This window comes from Marmota flaviventris, chromosome 9, assembly GCF_047511675.1.
Source record: "Marmota flaviventris isolate mMarFla1 chromosome 9, mMarFla1.hap1, whole genome shotgun sequence".
NCBI lineage: Eukaryota > Metazoa > Chordata > Mammalia > Rodentia > Sciuridae > Marmota > Marmota flaviventris.
In genome coordinates, this window is record NC_092506.1 from 70,560,633 (window position 1) to 70,583,974 (window position 23,342).

At 35.5% G+C, this 23,342-nt stretch overlaps 1 protein-coding gene across 3 annotated transcripts in view; it reads right to left on the bottom strand.

Annotated features, from left to right (window-relative positions):
* Prcp (prolylcarboxypeptidase) overlaps window positions 1-23,342 on the bottom strand; it is a 73,813-nt gene that overhangs the window by 12,958 nt on the left and 37,513 nt on the right. For 2 of the 3 annotated variants that reach the window (XM_071616553.1, XM_027942629.3), the window contains exons 2-7: window positions 16,488-16,628; window positions 13,840-13,941; window positions 10,519-10,700; window positions 10,131-10,288; window positions 8,975-9,144; window positions 160-324 (exon numbers count right to left, since the gene is read on the bottom strand). In XM_071616553.1, coding sequence (XP_071472654.1) covers window positions 160-324; window positions 8,975-9,144; window positions 10,131-10,288; window positions 10,519-10,700; window positions 13,840-13,941; window positions 16,488-16,628 — 918 coding nt within the window. Of the gene's footprint in view, window positions 1-159; window positions 325-8,974; window positions 9,145-10,130; window positions 10,289-10,518; window positions 10,701-13,839; window positions 13,942-15,174; window positions 15,194-16,487; window positions 16,629-23,342 lie in introns of those variants that run through there. The other variant, XM_071616554.1, reaches the window with a different exon arrangement.

The following is a 23,342-nucleotide window of genomic DNA, read 5'->3' on the forward strand; positions in this document are numbered from 1 at the left end:
AATGCATGAATGAGTGAATAAGGAAACTGGTCTCACAGTGTAAAGTAACAGAGTCCAGATTTGGATTCAGGTTGAGTGAAAAAATCTTGTATAGTCTCTATTACAGTACTACTATATCAATGAAAGGTAAATATGCTTGGGGATATCACATAAACTTACCTGATAGCTCCAACCCAGGGATCCCAAATTCTTAGTTGCTGTTTCTGAAATATTTAGGCATTTTGCCTGGCCTGAATAATTATAATATACATTCAGAGCTTGGAAAATATTCTGTATCAACATTGAATCCGGTACACTAGGATTTATCAAATACTGGCACACCACCTGTCATTGTAGATAAATAATAAAGAAGAATCAGAATATGAATATAAAACTACAATTTGTTTTGTTTTGTTTTTGTTTTTTGGTACCAGGGATTGAACCCAGGGATGCTTAAACACTGAACCACATTCTCACCCCTTTTTATTTTTTATTTAGAGACAGGGTCTCACTAAGTTGCTTAGGGCCTCACCAAGTTGCTGAGGCTGGCTTTAAATTTGTGATCCTCCTGCCTCAGCCTGCTGAGCCACTGAGATTGCAATGTACCACCATGCCCAGCTAAAACTACAGTTTGATAATACAAAGAAGAAATAAATATTGATTTGATCATAAAGTATTCTTAAATATCAAACTGTATTGCTTGAAAATTTCTATCTCTTGAGTATAATCCCTTCAAAAAATAATTAACCTTTTAAAATTTCCCATGGGGAGTGATACTGACCAAATTACATTGTTATAACTTATGCATGTACAAATATGTAATAATGAATCCCACTATTATGTATAATTATAGTAAACCAATAAAATATGGAAAAATAAGCTTTTCCAAGACTACAGAAATAAAACAGTTATTTGTACAGTATGCAAAGTCCTCTGCACCTGCCTCTAGTTTCAACTTTGCAGCCTTTGCTCCAGCCTAATAAAACCATTCTCCCCTCCAACAAGCTTTTTCCTTCCTCTTTGCCCTTGCTCATCCTGAAACCCTCTTCCCCTCTCACTCCACTAATGCCTGGTCAGCTCATGTTTTACAATACTCAGCTCAAATATCACTGCTTTTCTGAGGCCATCCTTACCTCTGTTTCCAAGTCAAGAAGAAATCAACTATTCCCTTCTTGGTGCTTCCACTACCCCCTATACTTATTTCTATCAGAGCCTCTGTAATGCTCAACATTCCCTCGTTTAGTTCCAGAATATCTCCCTCAGCACTTAGAAAGGTCTCTGTTATCTAAATATTTGCTGAAGAAGTGAGTATATTTTTACATAAATGCAAAATTCATAATTTTTTTCATGGAAAAACTATACTAAGCTCCAACATTCATGTTATGATAAGAAGCATATTCTGCAACTCCCCAACTCCCAAATGTTCCTGTCACTGGTCTGTGCCTAAAATTCTAGCTCTATAAACACAGGCAATTCTCAGGAGTGTGGAGACTAACTAGAAAAGGCCTGGGAAGCTTTCTGGGGTACAGAAACATTTTGTATATTCATAGGGGTCTGGGTTACACAACAAATGGTACACATAACTTATGCATTTCACTGTATGTAGATTTTATTTCCCCCCCCAAAAAAGAAAAATTATAAATAAATATTGAATTCTAGTTAATGATATTAAAACTTAATTATTTAGGGGGAAGATATCAATAGCTTACTTGGAAATGCATTAAAAATAAGATGGAAAAAGAGATAGATGGATAGGTAAATATTTATATGTGATAAATAAAATATAGCAAAAAATTATTCATAGAATTTAGGTGGTACATGTATGGGTGTTCACTGTTCAATTAGTTCCTTTTTTCTGGATGTTAGAAATGTTTCATAATAAACTGTTAGGGAAAAAATTACAAACAATAGAATCATGGCTAAAAAAATAACGATAATAGTCACTGATTATTAAGCCCTGAGCTTACAACCATTACATCATTTAATCCTCAGAAAGACCTATCAGATGGATGATTGTCCAGTATTATAAGAAGAAACTGATTCTTAGGTTCAATCACTTTTTTTTAAGAGAGAGAGAGAGAGAGAGAATTTTTTTAGATATTTCTTTTTCAGTTTTCGGTGGACACAACATCTTTATTTTATTTTTGGGGGGTGCTGAGGATCTAACCCAGCACCACTTGCATGCCAGGTGAGCGTGTTACCGCTTGAGCCACATCCCCAGCCCCAGGTTCAATCACTTTAATAAAGGCTACCAAAGTAGTAAATGGTAGGAAATAGATATTTCCCAGGTGTCTCTGCTTATGAAATCCATATCTTATCTTTTAGTTTAGAAAGTCAACCTTTGTAAACCGGGGGCGGTGGCACACGTCTTTAATTCCAGCACCTCAGGAGGCTGAGGCAGGAGGATCCCGAGTTCAAAGCCAGCCTCAGCAATAGCGAGGCGCTAAGCAACTCAGTGAGACCCTTTATCTAAATAAAATACAAAATAAGGCTAGGGACGTGGCTCAGTGGTTGAGTGCCCCTGAGTTCAATGCCCGTTACCACCCATCCCCCAAAAGTTGATCTTTGTAAAACTGCAAACAGCCCAATGGCAAAGAAAACACATAAAGTTTGCATTTTGTAATCAAAACTTTAACATGAATTCAGTGATCTGGTCTTTTCCAATTTCATATGGAAAAAATATAATACATAGGCAGTTTCTGGCAAAAAGGAAACAAGTCCAGAGAAAGAAACAGAGAGAGAGGAGTCCATCTCACAGACAAATTGAGAGAGCAGCAGGAGCAAGGTCTGGGCTGGGTACATATCCCCAGTCAGGGAAGGAGGGCATAGAGAAAGGAAGTAGAAATAACAAGCCACAAGCAAACCCAGCCCCTCATCACAATTCTGTTTAGGACCAGCTCCCAGAAACACTCCCATTAAAAAAAAAAAAAAAAAAAAACTTAAAAAGACTGAGAAAATGAGTTGTACACAATCATATTCTATGAATTGTTAACTGGTACTTTGTGGGGGAAAAAACTTCTTAGTCAAATAATTTTAAGGAATATTGTATTAGAAGGAATATTGTATTAGCAAATGTGAACAGCTTTCTTGAATGTAGGATTCAGAGCATTTAATATGTTCAACTGCAATATGAATTTCCAAAATGAAGATAGTATGCATCAATAAGTTTTTGGAAATGCCAAGTGTGAGAAAAGCCAGGAAATAAGATGCCCAAACAAAGGATATACTTTTTAAGAGTAATATGACGTCAAAAGCATAAGGTACACCAGTATGCAGGATGCACATGAAGAAACAGAATCGAGCTAAACTGAGAGCTTCATAAACCTAGAGTAATAAGGAAATGCCAGTTGAAGAATACTTAAAGTCAAAACAGTGTTTTCCTATGTTGACAGCTCTTAATTTTTTTGTGGCAAGATGATCATTATTATCCAAAGTACATGTATGAAGACAAGAATTGGTGTGAATATACAACCAGAGATATGAAAAATTGTGCTATATATATGTAATAAGAATTGTAATGCATTCCACTGTTAGATATAAATTTAAAAAAATTATCCAACATTTGTATGGCAATTGTCAGAAAATGTTCATAAATATGGCAATATATCTCAGTATTCAAGACAGAAATACTCAAGACGATATAGATATTAAGTAAAGAACCAAACACAGCTATTGCCAATAGTTGATCAGTATTCCTTCCTATATCTTGATACCAGCAGCAGACTGCTTTTTCAAAATGCAGCACAATACTACAGAGGAGCTACGTGGAATGGGGAGAAGATCATTATGTTCAAGCACATCGTGGTAGATAAGACAGGGTGATGGTGCAAGCTGGACAGAGGGAAAAAGGTACTGGTGTACAAGAACTGGCCTAAAACTCTGCAAAGACCAGGAGCAAGTGAGTGTGACTCACATGCTGGCATTAGAGTCCTACTTAGAGCTAGAACACTGGTCCTCTGTTGGGCAAAGAAAAGGAGTCCCCATGAATAGCCATATTTGCAAAGAACAGTTACTGTCACTCCTTAAAAGACACAAGCGTGGCTGGAGACCAGCATCAGCTGACAATACTTGTGTTTTGTCAGCCCCAGAACATCATGGTCAGAAACTTGGCCTCTGCTGATAGAAATTCTATGCCCAGATTCAGGGCAATCCTGGGCCCACTTTCCTCTGTGAAGTCAGAAGACAACTGAGTCCAGTTCTGGGCACTACACCTTAAGGAGGACACCAACCAAACATGAGAAAATCCAGAGGGGAACTGGTGAGATGGGGAATTGAAGAATAGTTGAAGCAACCCTAAAATCGGTCATGTGAATCATTCCCAACCTTTCATTAATACAAATAAAGCTTAAAAAATATACCTATGACTAAATTTATTTTTAGTTTTCTTGAGACAAATTCTTAAAGGAATTACTCATTCAAAAAACTAAACATTTTTAAGGCCTTAGGTATATTCCATCATATCTATTCACTTCCATAACAATTTTGGTAGTAAAGTAAATGAAGTTTCAAAAAGTACCAAAGTAATACCAATAAGACCTTAGCACTATTCCCATGCTTATTCAAAGACTATGATAGTTAAAAAAACAGAGATTCACATACTTTTTTCAGATTTGTAGGATGCATATAACATGTAAATATTAAGCTGAACCATATAAAATTGCCACATTTATAGGTGAAACATAGTCAAATACTGGCAAGTTTGGTACACTCTTGTATAAAATTCAGCTTAATCCTGACAATTTACATATATTACCCACTTAATAAGAGCAAGTCCTTGACTTGTTGGTTGTTTGCTGAAGGACTACAATCTAATCAGGTTAGACAACCACCTCTGTCCACACACTTAACACCCATCTGTAGCTCCTGTAATATATTATATATTTTGTGTTTCTTGTGAACAATCTCAAAGCCATAAATGTACTAAAACAGGGCCAGGTAAAGCTGGGGTTGCTGGTATAACTACTTAAGTTCCTTAAGGCCAGGCACTTTCCCGACAATGACCTAGGAAGCAACAGATAATGACCACCCGCATTTCACAGAGGAAAAAACAAGCTCACAGAGGTTTGGCTCCAGACACACAATTGAGAAACTGTGAGTATACAGGTTCTGAACTCAGACTGCAGCAATGAACTACTTGCATAATAATACTCTCTTCCTGATATTATATAACTAATTATTAACTAGCATCAATTTAGTGCTTACTACACAACAGATCCTATGAAATACAACAACCCACATAAGTATGGCAATTGTAATTATCCCCATTTGCAAGTGATGAAACTAAAGCACAGAGAGGTTATAAAAGTTGTTTAAAGCTACACAGGAAGGAAGTACCAGAGTTGAGATTCAAACACAGACTTACTCTGGAGCTTCCATTTGTCATCATTAACCACACATACTCACTGTAAGAGAAATCACAACACAGTGCCTAAATATACCTATAGTATCATGGTGACTTTTTTGTAACATTTTTTTTTTTAATTCTTGGATTGTTTTTATATGTTTCTATGATTATTAGTTTTAAGTAAAACCTTAGGAGGGGTTTTGTGGCAATATAAAATCACAAAATTTTAAAAATATGCAAGAGTAAAAAGGAACTGCAAAATAGCAGAGCAATAGGAAGCTCAAGAACCAACACTTGAAATAGACTTAATTCACTTTCTATTTCCTCGTGTAAAAGTGTGCATTTGTGGAAACACTTAAAAAAAATTTAAAGGTCCACTTTCCTAATTCTAGCTTTAAGTACAGAAATAGTATAAGAAATAGAACATTCATGAAAACATTGGAACCAAGCTGTTCAGATATGCACCCAAATATTTAGGTTCTGCCCTTTGACCTCCCCCATATACCAGAAAAAGGAAAGATAATGATTTGTTTAAAAGCTCTAAGTGTCCCTACCTATGAGAATAAGCATTTGAATAAAAGAAAGAAAAGGGAAGCAAAAGAGAATTTTTTTAAGAGGAAGGAAAGAAGATAGGTTAAAAAAAAAAAGACCAATCTCCTCTCAGAGAGCATGGTCCATCCACATTATAAAAAGGATTAAGCAGATACATTCAGCTTTTCTAACAGATTTTCTTTCTCTAAGGCTTCAATACCCCTCTCACACTCACTCGGATAATCACATTAGTTTTGTCATTAAAAGCTCCCTTTTCAGAGAATGCACCTAAACCGCTTAAACCACCCAGAGAGGTCGCATACATTATCAAACACCAAGACAAACGGAAGAAGTTTTCCATCTTATGTCTTATTACTTCACTCTATCCTTTTGCATGCTCAGGAGTCTAATTAGTTACCAGGTAAAAAATGATTCCAAAATTAACAAACTATACAGTATCCTTTAAAACTGCTCTTCAAGTTAAAAGACCTAGTAGTCTTTATGTGGACAGAACAGTCAAATGACAGAGGGGTTTTCTATTTCCCTTTTCTCTTCTTCCTTGTGTTCCACTGGCCAAGTCTGTGATTATCTCTGCATGAATGTTGCAGCTTCTGTTAACAGTAAACAAAAGTAAATGGAGCCTGAGCCTGCAGAGCCCAAAGACAAATTAAAAAGAATGATCCTTGAATTGACACGGAAAATGGCCTTTAGTTGCTGCCCATGGATCCTTCAGAACTGTACAAGGTTTAGCCTGAATTGGAAATCACCTGCTTTTCTCCATAACCCAATTGCTGCATATTATCTCACCATCCTAAGCCTGAGTCACAGACTCAGAGAAGGACTGCTGTTTGTCAGCCCTTTAAAAAGGAGGAAGTGTATCAGAGGGAGGAGGAGTTTTGGCTAAATGGAACTATCCAAGTGAAAGAGCGGTCCCCAACTGGGTAGTGTTCAGGGATTAGTGGGTTGGGAGAACAGAGAGGGGTCAAGAAAGGAGAAATAGAATGGGCAGTGAAAGAAAGTGATCTGAAGCTAAAAGTTTGGGAGGAAGAAAAATTCTGAAAATCAGACGGGTAACTAACTATAGGAGGAAAAGGAAATAGAGGCAATGCAAGTTTCTCAAGGAAAAGGCAACAGATTATTTTTGATGGGTTATAGGCAGGAAATGGAATCATAAATGTATTTATTGTAAGCAATCAAGAATTCCATAATACCAGGTTGGGGGCACAGCTGGGTGGTATAGTGCTGGGTTCCACTCTCCAAAATAATATGTCCTTAATATGTCAAAGGAAAGAATAACATTGGTAAGATAACTGAAGAAAAGGACAAGAACTAATCCTGCATAAAAGAAGCTAAGGTTATTATGGGGGAAGGACATAAAGTTATCTTGCCAAACAAACAAAAAAAAAGCTTCTATAATGTATATAAACAAAAAGATAAAAGGACTGCACTAAATAGCAATAATAATAAAAGACAACAAAATATTTTAAGTAGACCCTACTGGTTTCAAGTAATTATTAAGAATAGTGAAGGAAAAAAATATTTATTTACATCGAAGACTCAACAGGAAAATGTCTGAAGGAACATTAAAGAAGTAGAGAAAACACCATGTTAGACTGCTCACCATCCCAAATCATGATGAACAACTAATACTAAAGCTATATTCCTCTGGCTCTTTTCAGATTAAGGGTCAGCAAATTACAACCTCCAGGCCAAATGCAGCCCAACTGCCTGTTTTTTAAAAAATATTATTGGCAATCCTTCTTCATTTACGGATTACCTATGGCTACTTTCATGCTATACCTGCAGAGTTGAGTAACTGTGACAGAAATCACGTGGCCCACAAAGCCTAAGTATAACCCTTTATGGATAAAGTTTGCCTATCCCTGTTCCATCAATAAGGGAATTCCCTGTTGTTTTTATCATCTGACAATTCATTTGTTTTCCAAGAAAGGGTTAAGATGGAAATGTAATTCTCTCTTTGTATACTGAAAGAGTTAAATTTGATGTTTGAATCCAGATTTTATTAACATGAAAGAGATCTCTTTCTAATAAGTTTTTACTGAATTTAATTAAATGCACACAGGTGCAAAACACTTTGTTCATGAAAAAAGAAAAAAAATAACTAATTGCAGATGAATTTGTTTCATTTTAGTTGCAAAGTTTTAAGCAAGATGTATGTTTACTGCTTCAAAGGCACAGTAAATTACAAGTGATTTTGAAATCTGGCTCTCATATTACCAATTCCATTTTTATTTCCAGCACCAATTCTAGCTGTAGAGTCAATTATATTCTCAAAACTTAACTATAGAGTTGGCCAGCCTTTATTTTTAAAACTAAAAGGAAAAGTTCCTAACAAACAATATGCTTAAAAAAGAGCATACACAATAAATAATTTGACATGAATAAAAACTTAAAAATCTAAAAGAACCTAAAATTGGTGTAATGTGTCTTTATACTTCTCAAAGTGTTTTCACATCCAATATTTTATTTGGTCCTAAACACAACCCTATGTAACTATTGTCATCCTTTTTTATAGAGGTAGACATGGAAACTCAGGGAGGAAGAACACCTTGGCCAAGATCATGCAGCTGGAAAGCATCAGTTTCTGGCCAGACCTTCATCTTCAGGGACCCAAGTCAGTGTTTTTTCCATTCTGCTATGCTGCATGGGAATCACCCTTCACACATGTGTAGCACTTAGAAAACTTTAGCAGCCGACTGAATCATAATACTATGATAACAACTGCAATTTATTAAGCATCATTAGATCTAGGCATTATACATACACCACAAAAAATCAAATATATTATATATTCAAAGGGCATTAGACATGGCACATAGTAAATATTCAAATGACTGCAAATGTTGTTCTTATTTCTACTTCATACAGCTTTACAATTGATGTATTTTGCCCCTATTTTTCATGGGAAAACTGAAATTATGCAACATGTCCAAAGTCACATAATCAAAAAGTGGCTGAACCCAGGATTCCCACCCAGATTTGAGTAACTCCACAGAGCCCTAGATGTCACTGGGATTTCCTCTGATGATGAAAGTCAGAAAATGTATGTGAAAATTAAAGTATGTCATTAAAAAAAATGAGAGGAAATTTTCCTATTACCTTGATAGGCCAAGCAGGCAAAGGCTGCAAAAAGTTAGATGCATAAGGGTAGTTCACCATTGCCAGATTCACCCAAGTTTCCATAATCCATTCTTTCAAATTTGGGATGTCCTCGAATGCCAATGGGCTACATAAGTGAAGGGTTTGAGCAAGCCACTGTAGACCACTGCCTGAGAATAGAATCACAATGCTGGAGTCTAAAAAGTACAAGTCAACACAAGTCTTTACAGATCATTCATTCTTCACTTAGTATTACAGAAAACTCAATTTTCTATACCAATTTTCCAGAATTTTTTCAACATTCAGTAAAATACTTGTAAAGTTACTAGATACTCCCATGATAGACAAGCTGCCTATCTTTATGCGGATTACTAGAATTAGTGGTCTGAATTATTTCCCCCTTTTAAGATACTATTGAAACAAATAAATAGAAATACTATACAGGGTGGATAATGTATAAATTACAACTAATAAAACAAATTGATACATATAACAAATATACTATTGAACAAAGACAGCAGGCAAAAAAACATATAATATACAATTGCAATTATTTAAAGTTCAAGAACAAGCAAAATTAATCTATGGTTCAAGGAGGGAGGATAGTAATTAGCTGGGTAGGGATGGAGATAATGATTGAGAACGGTACCACGGAATTTCTGAGATGCTGATAATGTTCTTGATCTGGATGCTACTTATTTATACCAAGTACTCAGTTTGTGAAAAATTCATCAAGCTATGCATTTTGATTGTGTAGTTTTATGTACATATATTTTACTTTAATAATCGTTTGCTTAAAATTGGAAGAATCGTTAAACATAGTGGTGCATGCATATAGCCCCCACTACCTGGGAGGCTAAGGCAGGATGATCATTTAAGCCCATGAGTTTGAGACCAGCCTGGTAACATAGTGAGATCCTGTCTCAAAAAAAAAAAAGAAAAAGAAAAAAGAAAGAAAGAAAGAAAAGAAGTAGGAGGAAGAGGAAGAGAAGGAGGAGGAAGAGGAAGAGAAGGAGGAAGGGGAAAAGGGGAAAGGGAAGAGGAGGAGGAAGAGGAAGAAAAAGAAGAGAGAGAAAGGCAAAAGAAGGAAGAAAAGAAAGAGGGGAAGTATTGATTTAACCAAAATCTCAAATCCATTCACTTGAATAAAACTTACCTGTACTTGAGAGTCTGTTAATGGCATCCCAGGACCTGAGGATAGTCACTGAACAATTTGAACCACTTTTCTTAAAATCTGTAGTTACAATCTTCATAAACATATCACAAGGAACAAAGTCCTCAAACTGCCAGATAGGGGCAGAAGCTGCAAGGGCTCTAAATGGTAAGCGAAACAAGGGAGGAGAAAAAAAATATGAACTCACTTAACTCAAGTTTTAAAATTAAAATTGAGACTGAACAAAATCAATGAGGAAAAATGACACAGTTTTAAAGACACAGAACTAGAAATCTCAGTAATAGAATGGGGCATGTTTTACCCAAAACAGATCTCTAAGTTTGCCTTGACAATTACTAAGAAGTTCTCATGCCAACATAAATGCACTTACCCAACTACTATGTGAGGATATTTCATCCTGAACCAGGCTGCAAGCATACCACCATAAGAGCCCCCTATTGCAATGACAGGCTGATCTTCAGCTCCTGGGATTGTTCTTTTCAAATGTTTGATTAACTCAGCAAAATCAGCTAGAGCTTGTTCTGATGTCAGAAAATTCAAGTGTCTGCCATCCTAAAGAAAAATAATAAAGAACATGGGTATAAATGTGCATGTAATAGCAGTTTAGGTGTTGCCCAGATCCAGGAAAAAAAAAAAAACGAGGCAGAGAAGCTTTTCTCCAAATACAATTTCTAGTCAATTGAGCTAAAATGCCCAGTCAAAGCAATAGCTGTGCTGATTTAAACAACTCATGAAATATGTTTTTAAGTTTGTGGAAGAACACAATGTACTTTGCATTTAGTTATAATTTCTACTAAATGCTAGTGACTGTTGAGGTATAGAAATAACAACAACAAACTCTAAGTAACATTTAAGAACAAATGTGATGAAATATAAAAATTAAGCCTAATAGACAATTGCTATAACTTGTATTTCTAATATTGACATATTAAAAATGTCCACAATGTAGGAAATAAAAAAATAAATCCTGTGGACAAATGAGGTAAAGATCACCAATAAAAACAAAACTCATTCTTCCTCATCAAAAAGATTATATATTATGAGTAAACTAGGCTGCTTATCATAAACAACTGCAAAATTAAAAGAGAAAAATATATTTTCAGGCACCAGAAATATAAGACATCAATCCTAGAGAGGAGGGAATCTCATAAAGTACATCCCATGATTGTCTATATCTCTGCATAGAGACAATTTCCCTCTTCAGTATAGGAAGTTGAGGCACAAATGGAGTCTGGCTGAACTGAGGAGGCTAACAGGATGTTTTAAAACATCAATAATTCCTGACATCCCTTACTTTAAAAGCTGAAGCCTAATCTCCTTTGAACATGGGCTGGACTTAGCTTCTTGGTTTTAATGAATAAAATGTGGCAGAAGTGATAATACATGACTACCAAGGATATATTTAAAAAAAAAAAAGCATGTTAGCTTCTTCCTTGCTCTCTTGTTTGGCCAACTTTGAGGGCAGTTAGCTGCAATGTCATGAATCTACTCAAGTAGGCCCTTCAGGAAGCCTAGAAGGAGAGGAACCAATCTCCAGAGCCAGTTTATCACTCATGTGATAACCTCTGTACTAGTGGAAAGAGTCTCCCATGTCCGGTTAAGCCTTTATCTGTCTCAAGCAGTAGCTGACCTCTTGGCTTGAAATAAACTCACCCAGATAAACCACTCCCAATTCCTTACCTAAAACTGTGAGATAATAAAGGCTTATTGCTGTTTTAAGCCATAAAGTTTTAAAACTATAGCAACAGATAACAAACAGCTATAGAGCCTATCCAGCTATCTTGTTTGATCTTTTTGCATGTGTCTCACCACTCTGTTGACTCCTTCTATTATTCGACACATTACTTAGCTACAGAGCTCCCAACTCTCCTCTTTCTATAGATGCCACCTACTCCTTTAGCCTTCCCCCTCATCCAAGATATATGCTTTCTGACTTCTTACCTCCTATCTGTCACTATTCTTTACTTCCAGTTTTTATGGCACTATGTATAGTATAGTTCAATGCAATTCTTTTCCAATCCTTGAATAATATGTGTAACATCCATCATTCTACTGACAAATTCTGTGAGCACAGAAAGGGAAAGAAGCATATGAAAAAAAGAGCCCTTGGCTCCATTTTGTTGACAGAGCATCAATTATAGTGACCTTGGCAAGGGAATTATGTTTCTATTTGCAACAAGCTGACTGCTTCCCAGTGGTATCAGGACCTGTCAACTTTTCTAATCAATTATGTGTGAAAAACACTAAGTTAAAGAATAGATGAGGGCTCAGACAGTGGTTCAATGGTAGAGTGTTTGCCTAGCATGTGTGAGGTACTGGGTTTAATTCTTAGCACCACATATAAATAAATGAATAAAATAAAGGTCCATCAACATAAAAAATATATTTAAAAAAAGAATAGATGGGGCTGCAGTTGTGGCTCAGTGATAGAGTGCTTGCCTACCATGTGTAGGCACTGGGTTTGATCCTTGGCACCACATAAAAATAAATAAACAAAATAAAGGTATGTCCATCTACAACCAAAATTTTTTTTTAAAAAAATAGAGCATCTCATACAGCCCAACAACTATCTTTCTATTTATAACACAAAAACATTTTACTTATTTTTATTTATTTTATTTATGATACAAAATAATAAAACCTAAGGATAAAAATTAAAAATTCCTTTCAAAACAGACAGCCTAGAAACTATTGACCCCAAGTTCTTCTAGCTGAAATCTCCTCAAAATCATGATATACGTATACTGATGGTATGCAAAATGATCTTAGGTAGTGCATAGTGTTTTTTAATGTAAGATTGATTATCTTACTGTAACTTGGAAAAAATAACTAGTACATAAAGCCCTTGATTAAGATAATGCTAACATAAAGACTGAGTTCCTTAAAGAAAAATATTAAGAAAATGATATAATTTTTTAAATATATTAATTAATATATTAAGAAAATTAATATAAGCAGAATCACAAAGGTAGAACATAGTGACTCAATTGAGAAAAAAATCATCCAGGTTGATTAGGTGCAGAGCCTGTGGTCAAGACCATAGTCTTTTGTACAAAGAGGAAGGGCTGAGGGAATCCCAGGGACAGTTAGTCTCACTGAATCATACAGCTTATTTTTCTTATTTTATTGACTATCTTGTATTTAAAACACCTTATTAGACAAATGCTTATGTGCTCATTAATGTTTCCAGAGACAGGATTGATAATTAAAGCATATAATTTATAAAGCAGAATTGTTGACCTATACTTTTGAAATAATGAAAAGTCCCCTGCACTGTCTCTGCAGCCATAGAGTAAGATTGAGCTGATTGAAGCTGGCCTGGCACACTGAACTAAACTGGCTAACATCAGAAAGATAATAATATGGCTTTAAAAGCCTCAATCCCAGAGCTGGGGTTGTAGCTCAGTGGTAGAGAACTTGCCTAGCATGTGTGAGGCACTGGGTTCTCAGCACCACATGTAAATAAATAAACTAAAGGTCCATCAACAACTAAAAAAAAAAAAATTTTTTAAAGCCACAATCCATTCAAATCGTACTGAAAAAGAAAAGATTAAGCACAAATTCTTAAGATTTCAGGCAGCTCAAGTCAAAACCACCTTATTATTATATTAACATATAATGAGCACATAAGTAGGACTTGTAAGTAAAAAATGTTCCCAACTTTAAACTTCAAAGCAAAACATATATTTACCTGGAATGAGTTGTTGCCAAAGGGCAAGGACTCTCCATAATATCGATGTTCAGCAAACACTAACATAGCTTTCAGTTCCTCAGCCACATCCCACATGAACCCCTAAGAAAAGTTTACAAATCACAAGATAAAATCAGGACTCACTGAAACTTTTACAAACCCTATGAAATAGATGTTAAACCAGACCAGAAGGAGCTCTCTAAAAAGTTTCATAATTTATGTTTCTTCTACAGATAAATGACATAATTGCTGTTTCACTATTGAATGCTATGTTAGAGTGAAACAATTAAAACCAACCCCAGGTTGGTCACCTACTAGTCATTCCAACTTTCCTTATCCTGAACCTCTCATCCTAGAATCAATATTAGGTCTCAAATAATCTTCAAATTGCAGTAGGCACCATATATTCTGGGAAAGAACTCATGGTATCAAAGTCAGACACTAATCACAGTCATTTATACCATATAAGAGAAAATAGGACAAATAAGCATACTAATCCCCTAGGGAGTATTATATTAATTTGATTTATTGGAAAATAAATACTAGATAACAATAGCTGATATTAACTGAGTAAGTTTATATTTCAGGCCCTGTTCTAAACATTTTCTATGTATTCACTTAATTGTCAAAACGAACAAGAAACAGACACTTTGATTTTACAGACAATACAGAGATACAAGACTAGAAATAAGCCTTGATATTGACACAGCTAGTAAGTGTCAGAAACCAGATTCAAATATAGGCTGCCTGGCTGCAGAACATCATAATTAGGTGCTGTTAGACATCCTGCCTCAGCGTCTATGGCTACTCATTTATCCCTCACTGCCTTTTTTCACTAGCCTCAGTGGTAGCCTCAGAATCCTTCTCAACAAAGCATTCCAGGCAGGCATAGATGGACTCCATTAAACATGATTAAAATGAATTGTCATCCCTAATGCACAGTGTTACTTTTTAATGAGTTGCCACTCCCTAATAAGAACTAAGAACTTCGTCTTCGGTTGTTTTGATCAATAAGCAAACAATTAAAAGAGCTGCATGTATGTGAGTATGGAGAACTTAATGAAACACCTGGGATGGTGTCAGTAGCCCCACCATTCTCTTTGAAGGACCCACTCATTCCATGCCTCATGTCTATAGATCCTGCCCACATACAACTTGTGCATACTCCCCCGCTGCCTGTCCCAACCTGTCAATACTCTCCTTCCACACTGCTGGGCTAGGCCTAGATCTCTATTACTGTGCTGCAAGATTTGCTTATGTGAGTCTTACCCTCAAGACTGTGTCTTAAGAGTAAGAACCGGAGATGGGGTTATGGCTCAGTGGTAGAGCGCTTACCTAGCATGTGTAAGGTACTGGGTTCGATCCCCGGCACCACATAAAAAATAAAATAAAGGTATTAAAAAAAAAAAGAGTAAGAACCATCTATCAGAATACCCAGATTTCTGTGGAGTTGACCTTGGGCTTCAAGAGGAAACAATTTACTTGAACTGATTCACAATGTAATAAGCATTTCTCTGCATCTGCATCAGAGGTATATTTTTCAAATGAGGTGCATATACTTTATTAACATTATGTGCCTACAAATTTTATCTTATTTAGTCTTCATAACTCTATGCCCTAGATATTTTTATTGTACCCATTTAATAGATGAAAAAAACTGAAGCACAAAATAAGAAACTTTCCCAAAATAAAATAGTAAAGTGACAAAATCAGAATTCAAATCTTGTCAATCTGGTTGAAGGTTTCACTCTCTATCACTATACTATACTGCCTATTGAAAAAGGAACATCTAAAAGTGAGGAAGATGTCTGGGACTAGGAAATTTAGGGTATGCCCTTCCAAGAGCTGCCTCTAGTCAGTTCTCCAGAACTGTTCTTGGCACTTCTGAGGATAGGAATCCCCAAGCAAACCTCAGGTTCTGCTCTAGTTTCTAACAAGCAGTAGAGTCTGGTGGAGGAAGCAATAGCTACCTGCCTACAATACAGGAGAACAGGAGCTAGGAAAATCTGAATGAAAGTTGCCCTGTGGCCTTGGCACAAAAAGGGCAGTCACAGATAAGAAAAAGAGACAAGGCAGCAGCCACTGTTCCACAGAATCTGATGGAAAGGAAGTCCTGCTCTCACTGATCATTCGTCTGAAAAAAAAAAAATAAGTCATTCCAGGATCTCATTTCTCAGGGAATTATTTCATTTTCAACTAACATATTTAGATTCTTATTCCTAAGGAAACAGTCATCAATGAGGATTCAGTAGCAGTATAATTGGTTCTATATCTTTACTTTAAATTCAATGCAATTTATTTCAACGAACATTTACTGGGATCTTCTGAGTACCAGGAACCATGCCAAATACTGGAATTGGAAATGATAATGATTATTACACTACTTTGTAATAAAAAAAGTATTTCATTGTTTTCATTTGTAATTCTTTAAACCTAAGCATGAAGCCTTCTTGGATATCTATAGTTATTCTTTTGTGAACTGCCTGTCCATGTATTTTTGCTATTTTTCCATTATGTTATTGTTAAAAAGAACTTTACAGTTAAGAAAGGTAGTCCTTGGTCATCTATACTGCAAAACAATTTTTTGTAGTTTATCATAATAAAAGGCAAATTGTTTGAGCAGAGGAATTTTACAAATCTGCACATACCGTGTTATTACAAAACCAAACAATGTCCCCTTCGTTACCAGTGTAGAAAAGTATCGATCCACCATCTTTATCCCAGTGTTTGTCAGCTAGCAGGTACCGCTGTTTAAAAGTTTTCATGTTACTAAATCCAAAATGATCAACCTATGATAAAAACAAAGCAGACACAGACATATTTCAAAGGAAAGTAATTAAATATCGATATAACAGTAATTAATTTTTCCATTTAAATAAAACTAGACTACAAAAATAATAAAACCTTAAACTTACTTGGTTTATTATTAATGGTAATATTGATGCTGCTATTTTGAGATTCTTTTCTCAAAACAAAACAATATTTATTATTGGTGGTCATGATTTTCAGTGTAAAAGAAAAGATAAAATTATAAAATCAAGTAGTTACTTTAAAAAACAAAATAATGTTGAGCTGGAGCTGGAACTCAGTAGCAAAACACTTGCATGCACAAGGTCCTGAGTTCAGTCCCCAGCACCACAAAATAATAATATTAAAATTGAAATAGAAACATAAGCCCACTATTTTTCTTTTACTGAATTTTTAATTGACAAAACATATTTATAGTGTACAACATGATGTTTTGAAATATGTGTACATTGTAGAATGGCTAGACTGAGATAATTAACATAAGCATTATGTTACATACTTATTTTCTGTGGTGAGAATACTTAAAATCTACTCTCTGAACATTTTCAAGCATACAATATATACCATTATTTTTCAAAATACACATATTCCTTACTATCTGAATTTTCATTATCCAAACTTTCAATATCAAAATTCAAGCACTACATAGACCATTGAAAATGTCTATAAATACTATCACTCTAGTATTAATAGACATTCCAAGTGCCAGGACTTTGGTGTCTAATACCATTCTTAGTAAAAAGAACTAGAGCTTATTAGTACTGTGACTGATTGACATCTGGAAAAGGAATTTACAAGATAAGCCTACACATCTTGCTGGGCAAATAAACAAAGAAGTGCTCAAAAATTAATAGAGTTACATTAACAGACATAGGAGCTAATTATAAGAGACTATCACTGGATAACATTTTAATAAATTGAACATAAAACAAACTGAACATTAAAAAAAAGTTGATTGAAACATTCAATTCAAGAAAATCCATTAGTAGTGCATACCAATATTTAAAAAAGAATCAAGGAAAAAATTCATTTGCCACCATTTAAAGTAAAGTGTTCAGTAAATCAATCCTTTACTTTTAAATAGGGAATTAATAAAGAAAATATTCAACATTTAATCTTCCTTTGTAAAATAATTATATTTTAGGGTACCAAAAAGTCCCAGTTGGTGGAGAAGAGCTGTTTAATCAAATTTCACTTAGTGTAGAAGGAATGACAAAATTCGAAAAATTACACTTCTGCAAAGTTACTGATTCAGGTAAGAATTATCAATTGGTGTTAAAAGCATTAGGAGAATGGGTAATAGGAAAATGAATATTCATACAGTGTCAAAGTACTACCACCTTGTTACAAGGGGAAAATGTAACTTTACAAGGACCAGGCTGTCAACCTTAATCTGGAAATGGATGTTAGCAGCACTAATGTTGGGCATGCAAGAGTTAAGTAACTCCTCATGTACACAACAGGAAACACATATCAACCATGATATACATTCTTGCCAAAAATATTCAGTTTGTTTTTTAATCTAAACTTGGGATCTAATGACCAGGTTCTAGGAAATGTAGAGGGTAGAAGAGTTAAAATCTGAAATCTGACAAATCCCAAAGTGGAACATTTTACAGGACAATGGCAAGGCAATATGGAAAAGAAACAGTTTTAGATTAAGTGAATTTTTAGGAGCATAATAACCAGATGCAATGCACTATCCTTGATTGGATACTAATTTGAACAAATAAGATATAAATGATAATGTAAAGAAAATTGTGTTGATTTATATATGTACAACATATTAGATCATTCTAAAGACTTTTTAGGAGTGATCATATTATTTTGGTTACATAAGAAAATGTTTTTATTTTTTACAGTTGTACACTGATAGATTTAAAGGTAGAATGTCAACTCTGTTTACTGGAAAATATTTCAACATAAAAAAGTAAAGTGAACTTAAAGGAATTAAAGTTTATTCCAAAAGAGGAAAAAAAAAAAAAACATACAGGATACTGAGACTTTATAGGACACATAATACAAAATGTGTTGAAAAGATAAAATATTTATAAACTTAAGTTGAACTGCAGATATATTTTGTGAAATTTTTCTTACCTTTTGAGATTTTTATTAACTGGCTATTTTATAATCTAATTATCAAATCCTATAACATGCTAAGACTGGTGGTGCAGCTATTTGAATTTATGGAATTACCCTGAGCCACTGAGCCTTAGCATCTTGGAGGCTGAACTCCTCAGTGCTATGAAGGGGCCGCAGTGAGAATGCAAGCCCTTGTCTGGAGCTCGTGAAGGCTGCTGTTGCAGCACTGCTCCAGCCTTCCTGGAGCAAGGACTGGTTCTGACCTACACTAGACCCTGCAAGACATCTCTAGATCATTCTAAAACAGATGAGGCTCCCTGCACACACACACACACACACACACACACACACACACACACACACACTTCACATATCACAGGTCCCAAAATATAAATATCTCAAATCTACACCAAACTCTGCTTACTTACTGATCTCTATGATCTGATCACCATACATTGTCCTAAGGTACAAGTTATTCTAATCTCAAGATGCCTACTTCTTAAGATCTAAAATCAATAAATGGGATGGTATCAAACTAAAAAGCTGCTTCACAGCAAAGGAAACAATCAAGAACATGAAGACAGAGCATTTAATATGGGAGAAAATCTTCACCACCTGCACCTTAGATAGTGCATTAATGTACATTAATCTCCAGGATATATAAAAAAACTTAACATCAAATAAATAAATAAATAACCGAATCAATAAATAAGCAAAGGAATTCAACAGACACTTCACAGAGGAAATATGAATGATCAACAAATATATGAAAAAATGTTCAACATTTCTAGCGATTAGAGAAATGCAAATTAAAACTACACTGAGAGTTCATCCTACTCCAGTCAGAATGGCAATTATCGAGAACACAAGTACAATAAATATTGGCGAGGATATGGGGGGAAAGGTACACTCATATATTGCTGGTGGGATTGCAAATTGGTGCAATCGTTTTAGAAAGCAGAATGGAGATTCCTCAGAAAATTTAGAATGGAACCACCAATTAACCCAGTCATCCCATTCATGAGCATATACATGAAGGACTTAAAATCAGCATACTATAGTGACACAGCCACATAAAAATCTTCATAGCAGCTCAATTCACAATAGCTAAAATACATAACCAAGCTAGGTGCCATTCAAAAGATGAATGGAATGGATAAAGAAAATGTAGTATATATACACAATGGAACTATTACTCAGCCACAAAGAAGAATGGCATTTGCCAGTAAATGGATGGAATTGGAGACTATCATGCTAAATGAAATAAGCCAATCCCCCCCAAAAAAACAAAGGCCAAATGTTCTCTCTGATATGCAGATGCAAACACACAATAAGGAGTTGGGGAAGAATAGAAGTTCATTGGATTAGACAAAAGGAAATGAAGGGAAGGGAGAGAAAATGGGAATAGGAAGGACAGAATGAATAGGACTTTCCTATGTTCATATATAAATATACAATCAGTGTAACTCCACATCATGTATGGCCACAAGAATGGGAAGTTATACTCCATGTATGTATAATATGTCATAAGATACTCTGCTGTCATATATATCTAAAAAGAACAAATAAAAAATTTTTGAAAGATGACTACTTCTCAGGAAAATAAGCAATTCATATGGACTAGGTATATAATAATGATGCCCATGTCCTATATATCCCCCCCATTACATCCTTTAATTTACTTAATCACTCATTCAACCAGCATGTATTAACCTTCTTTCTGGGACAAGGGATGGGATAAAGAATGAGACAAACAGGTTGAACCATAATCCCTGCATTTCACTTAAACTAATTCAACTACACCCTCTCAAAAATAAAAGAGAACAAAAGAACCAGTGAAGGGAAAGGCATACAAGTGATTCCACAGGCTTCCACTAAAGTAGTGTAGTGGTTCTCATCTGAGGTTCTAGGGCAGGCAGCATCTGAATCACCTGGGAACTTGCTAGAACTGCAATGTCTATGGCTGAATCTCAGACCTACTGAATCTGAAACTGTGAGGGTAGAACCCAGTGAGCTGTGCTTTAACAAGCTCTGCAAATGTTTCTGATAATACAGGTGAAATTTAGAAAATCACCAGATTAGAATAAGCACCAAAATAAGACATGAATTTGCTATCCCTTTCCTGGATCTAGATTCTAGTTATCAGAATAACTGTAATGCTGGAAGCATTTCGCTGTGCTGAATGAGTCTCTGGTGCTTAAAGATTTCAATTACCCCTCCAAATACCTCCAATACAAGCCAACCGCATCATATGAACCTCAACAACAACAAAACACAAACACACACACACACACACACACAATCTATTTCAATAAGGAAGAAAAGATGGGCTATGTTAGATGTAAAGAAAAGAGGTATGTACAAGGCTCTCTAACAAGAGGCCTTCCCTTGGGATAGCCAAAAGTAATTTTGCCATAGTGACTTTCAAACCTAGCCTCCTCATAAAATAAGATATTGTTATAACCTTTAAAACCAGCCTACAAAGAATAACATTTGAATAATCCAGTCTGAAGATTTAGAATTTGAAAATGTGGTATGTATTTGTATATGTCATGTTTAATATAAATAGTAGAAAGTTCCTGCCAGAGAAAAATCTTCCACCTAGAATTACAGGGACCACAGGAACTTCAGAACCAGTAAGCCAAGTTCCTTTGTATGACCATAAATAAGGCACTCCTGCTCCTAGGAATCAGTCTTAATCTTTAAGACTGGGAAAAAGAGGGAGGAATCTTCTTATGCTAGAAAGAAAGCAAGTTTGGGAGTTAACAGACCCAACCCCGAATCTCTATCAGCTATAAGGCCAGGCAAACCACTTAACCCTCCAAGCCCTGATGTCCTCCTAGATAAAATAAAGATAATAACCTAATTGAAAGAATTGCTGTGATAGAGAAAATGTACCTAAAATACCAAGTATAATTCTTGACATATAATAATTTCTCAATAAATGTTTGTTCTCCTTTCCAATGCATTTGTACACTAATCCTAAAATGAATTACTTAGTAAAGGGTAGTGATATTCTCTAGAGAATTACAGATGGTATTCTTAGAATGTCAAAATCTCCTATTTTCTGAGTGTTTCACCTAAATATTAAACAACTGGAAATATACAGTGAAATGTCCTTTACACAACATGAATTTATGGAATTTTCTTGGCTCCCTCCCACCTTCGGGGCTACCAACTTCCAGCTATATTAACTCTAGTTTTCAATACCTAATGGTCAGGCACACAAGGGGCAGTGTGCCCTCTGCTGTTCAGAACTCAGACCTACATGACACTTACAGTTCTGGGCTCCTGAATAGAGACTGTATAAATCACAACAGGACAGAGTTTTAGAAACTGTTTGGTCTGTGTTGCTCAACTGAGGAAACTGGGCTCAAAGCAATCATGACTTGCCAAGGTCAAAGCAGAGCAGGAATTTTAAATTACTTTTGTAATTTTGTTTATTGAAATAATCAAAATATATAATAGAGCTACAAAAGCAATATAAACATGACCTCAGAAAGGAAGTACACCTCTAGTTATGCACAGCAGTTTTTTCTAGAATATGGTCTAAGAAATTTTAAATTTTAAAAGATGCTTCCCTCATTCACCATATGTAGGAGAAATGGATCTGTGAAATTGGGTAGGCAAGAAGGAAAAAAGAGAACATCTCTTAAATAAAATGTAGCATGGCAAAAATAATTTGGATTTTTAAACTGCAAAAGAATAAAGATCACACCCAGAAAAACTATCAGCCTATCAGCCAGTCTGGGTGAAAATTTAGGGGCAGTGAGGGTAAGAGAGAATAACATAGAATACCCACTACATGCTGGCACTGCTTGATGCAGATTACTTGGCCAGCCCATCACTGAGGGACATTTTCATAACATCAGTGTTAAAATAAGGATGTTGACACTCAGAGAGGTCAGATAATTTGTTTAAAGTAACATAACTAATAATAACATGCTCTTCACATCAACCCAATCCTGCTTCTGACAAAACTCAAATCTGAAGCCAGGCACAATGGTGCATGCCTGTAATCCCAGCTCTTGGAGACTGAGGCAGAAAGATCGCAAGTGCAAGGCCAACCTGGGCACCTAGTGAGACCCTGACTCAAAATAAAATAAGAAGGACTGAGGATGTAGCTCAGTGGTAGAGCTTCCCTGGGTTCAATCCCAGTATGGTGAAAAAGAGAAAAAAAAAATACTGCTCTTCACTACAACATGCTGTTGCAGATCAGGCTGTCAACCAACTTCAGCCTTCAGCAGGAGACATGAGAGTATCTTTCTCCTAAATTTGCAATATGATGGTCACAACCATCAGCCACTTACTAACAGTTACACTACAAAATAACGTGGCATACTGGTGTTTTCACTGACCTGGCTCAATAATCACTACTATACTACTATTTTTAACTCATTTAATTAGACCACTGATAAAAACCAAGCCACACTGAGATAGTGCATGCCTGTAATCCCAGCGGCTTGATAGCTGAGGCAGGAGGATCACAAGTTCAAGGCCAGCCTCAGCAATTTAGTGAGGCTCTAAGCAACTTAGTGAGACCCTGTCTTAAATAGAAAATAAAAGGGCTAGAGATATGAACCTCAGTGGTTAAGCACCCCTGGGGTTCAATA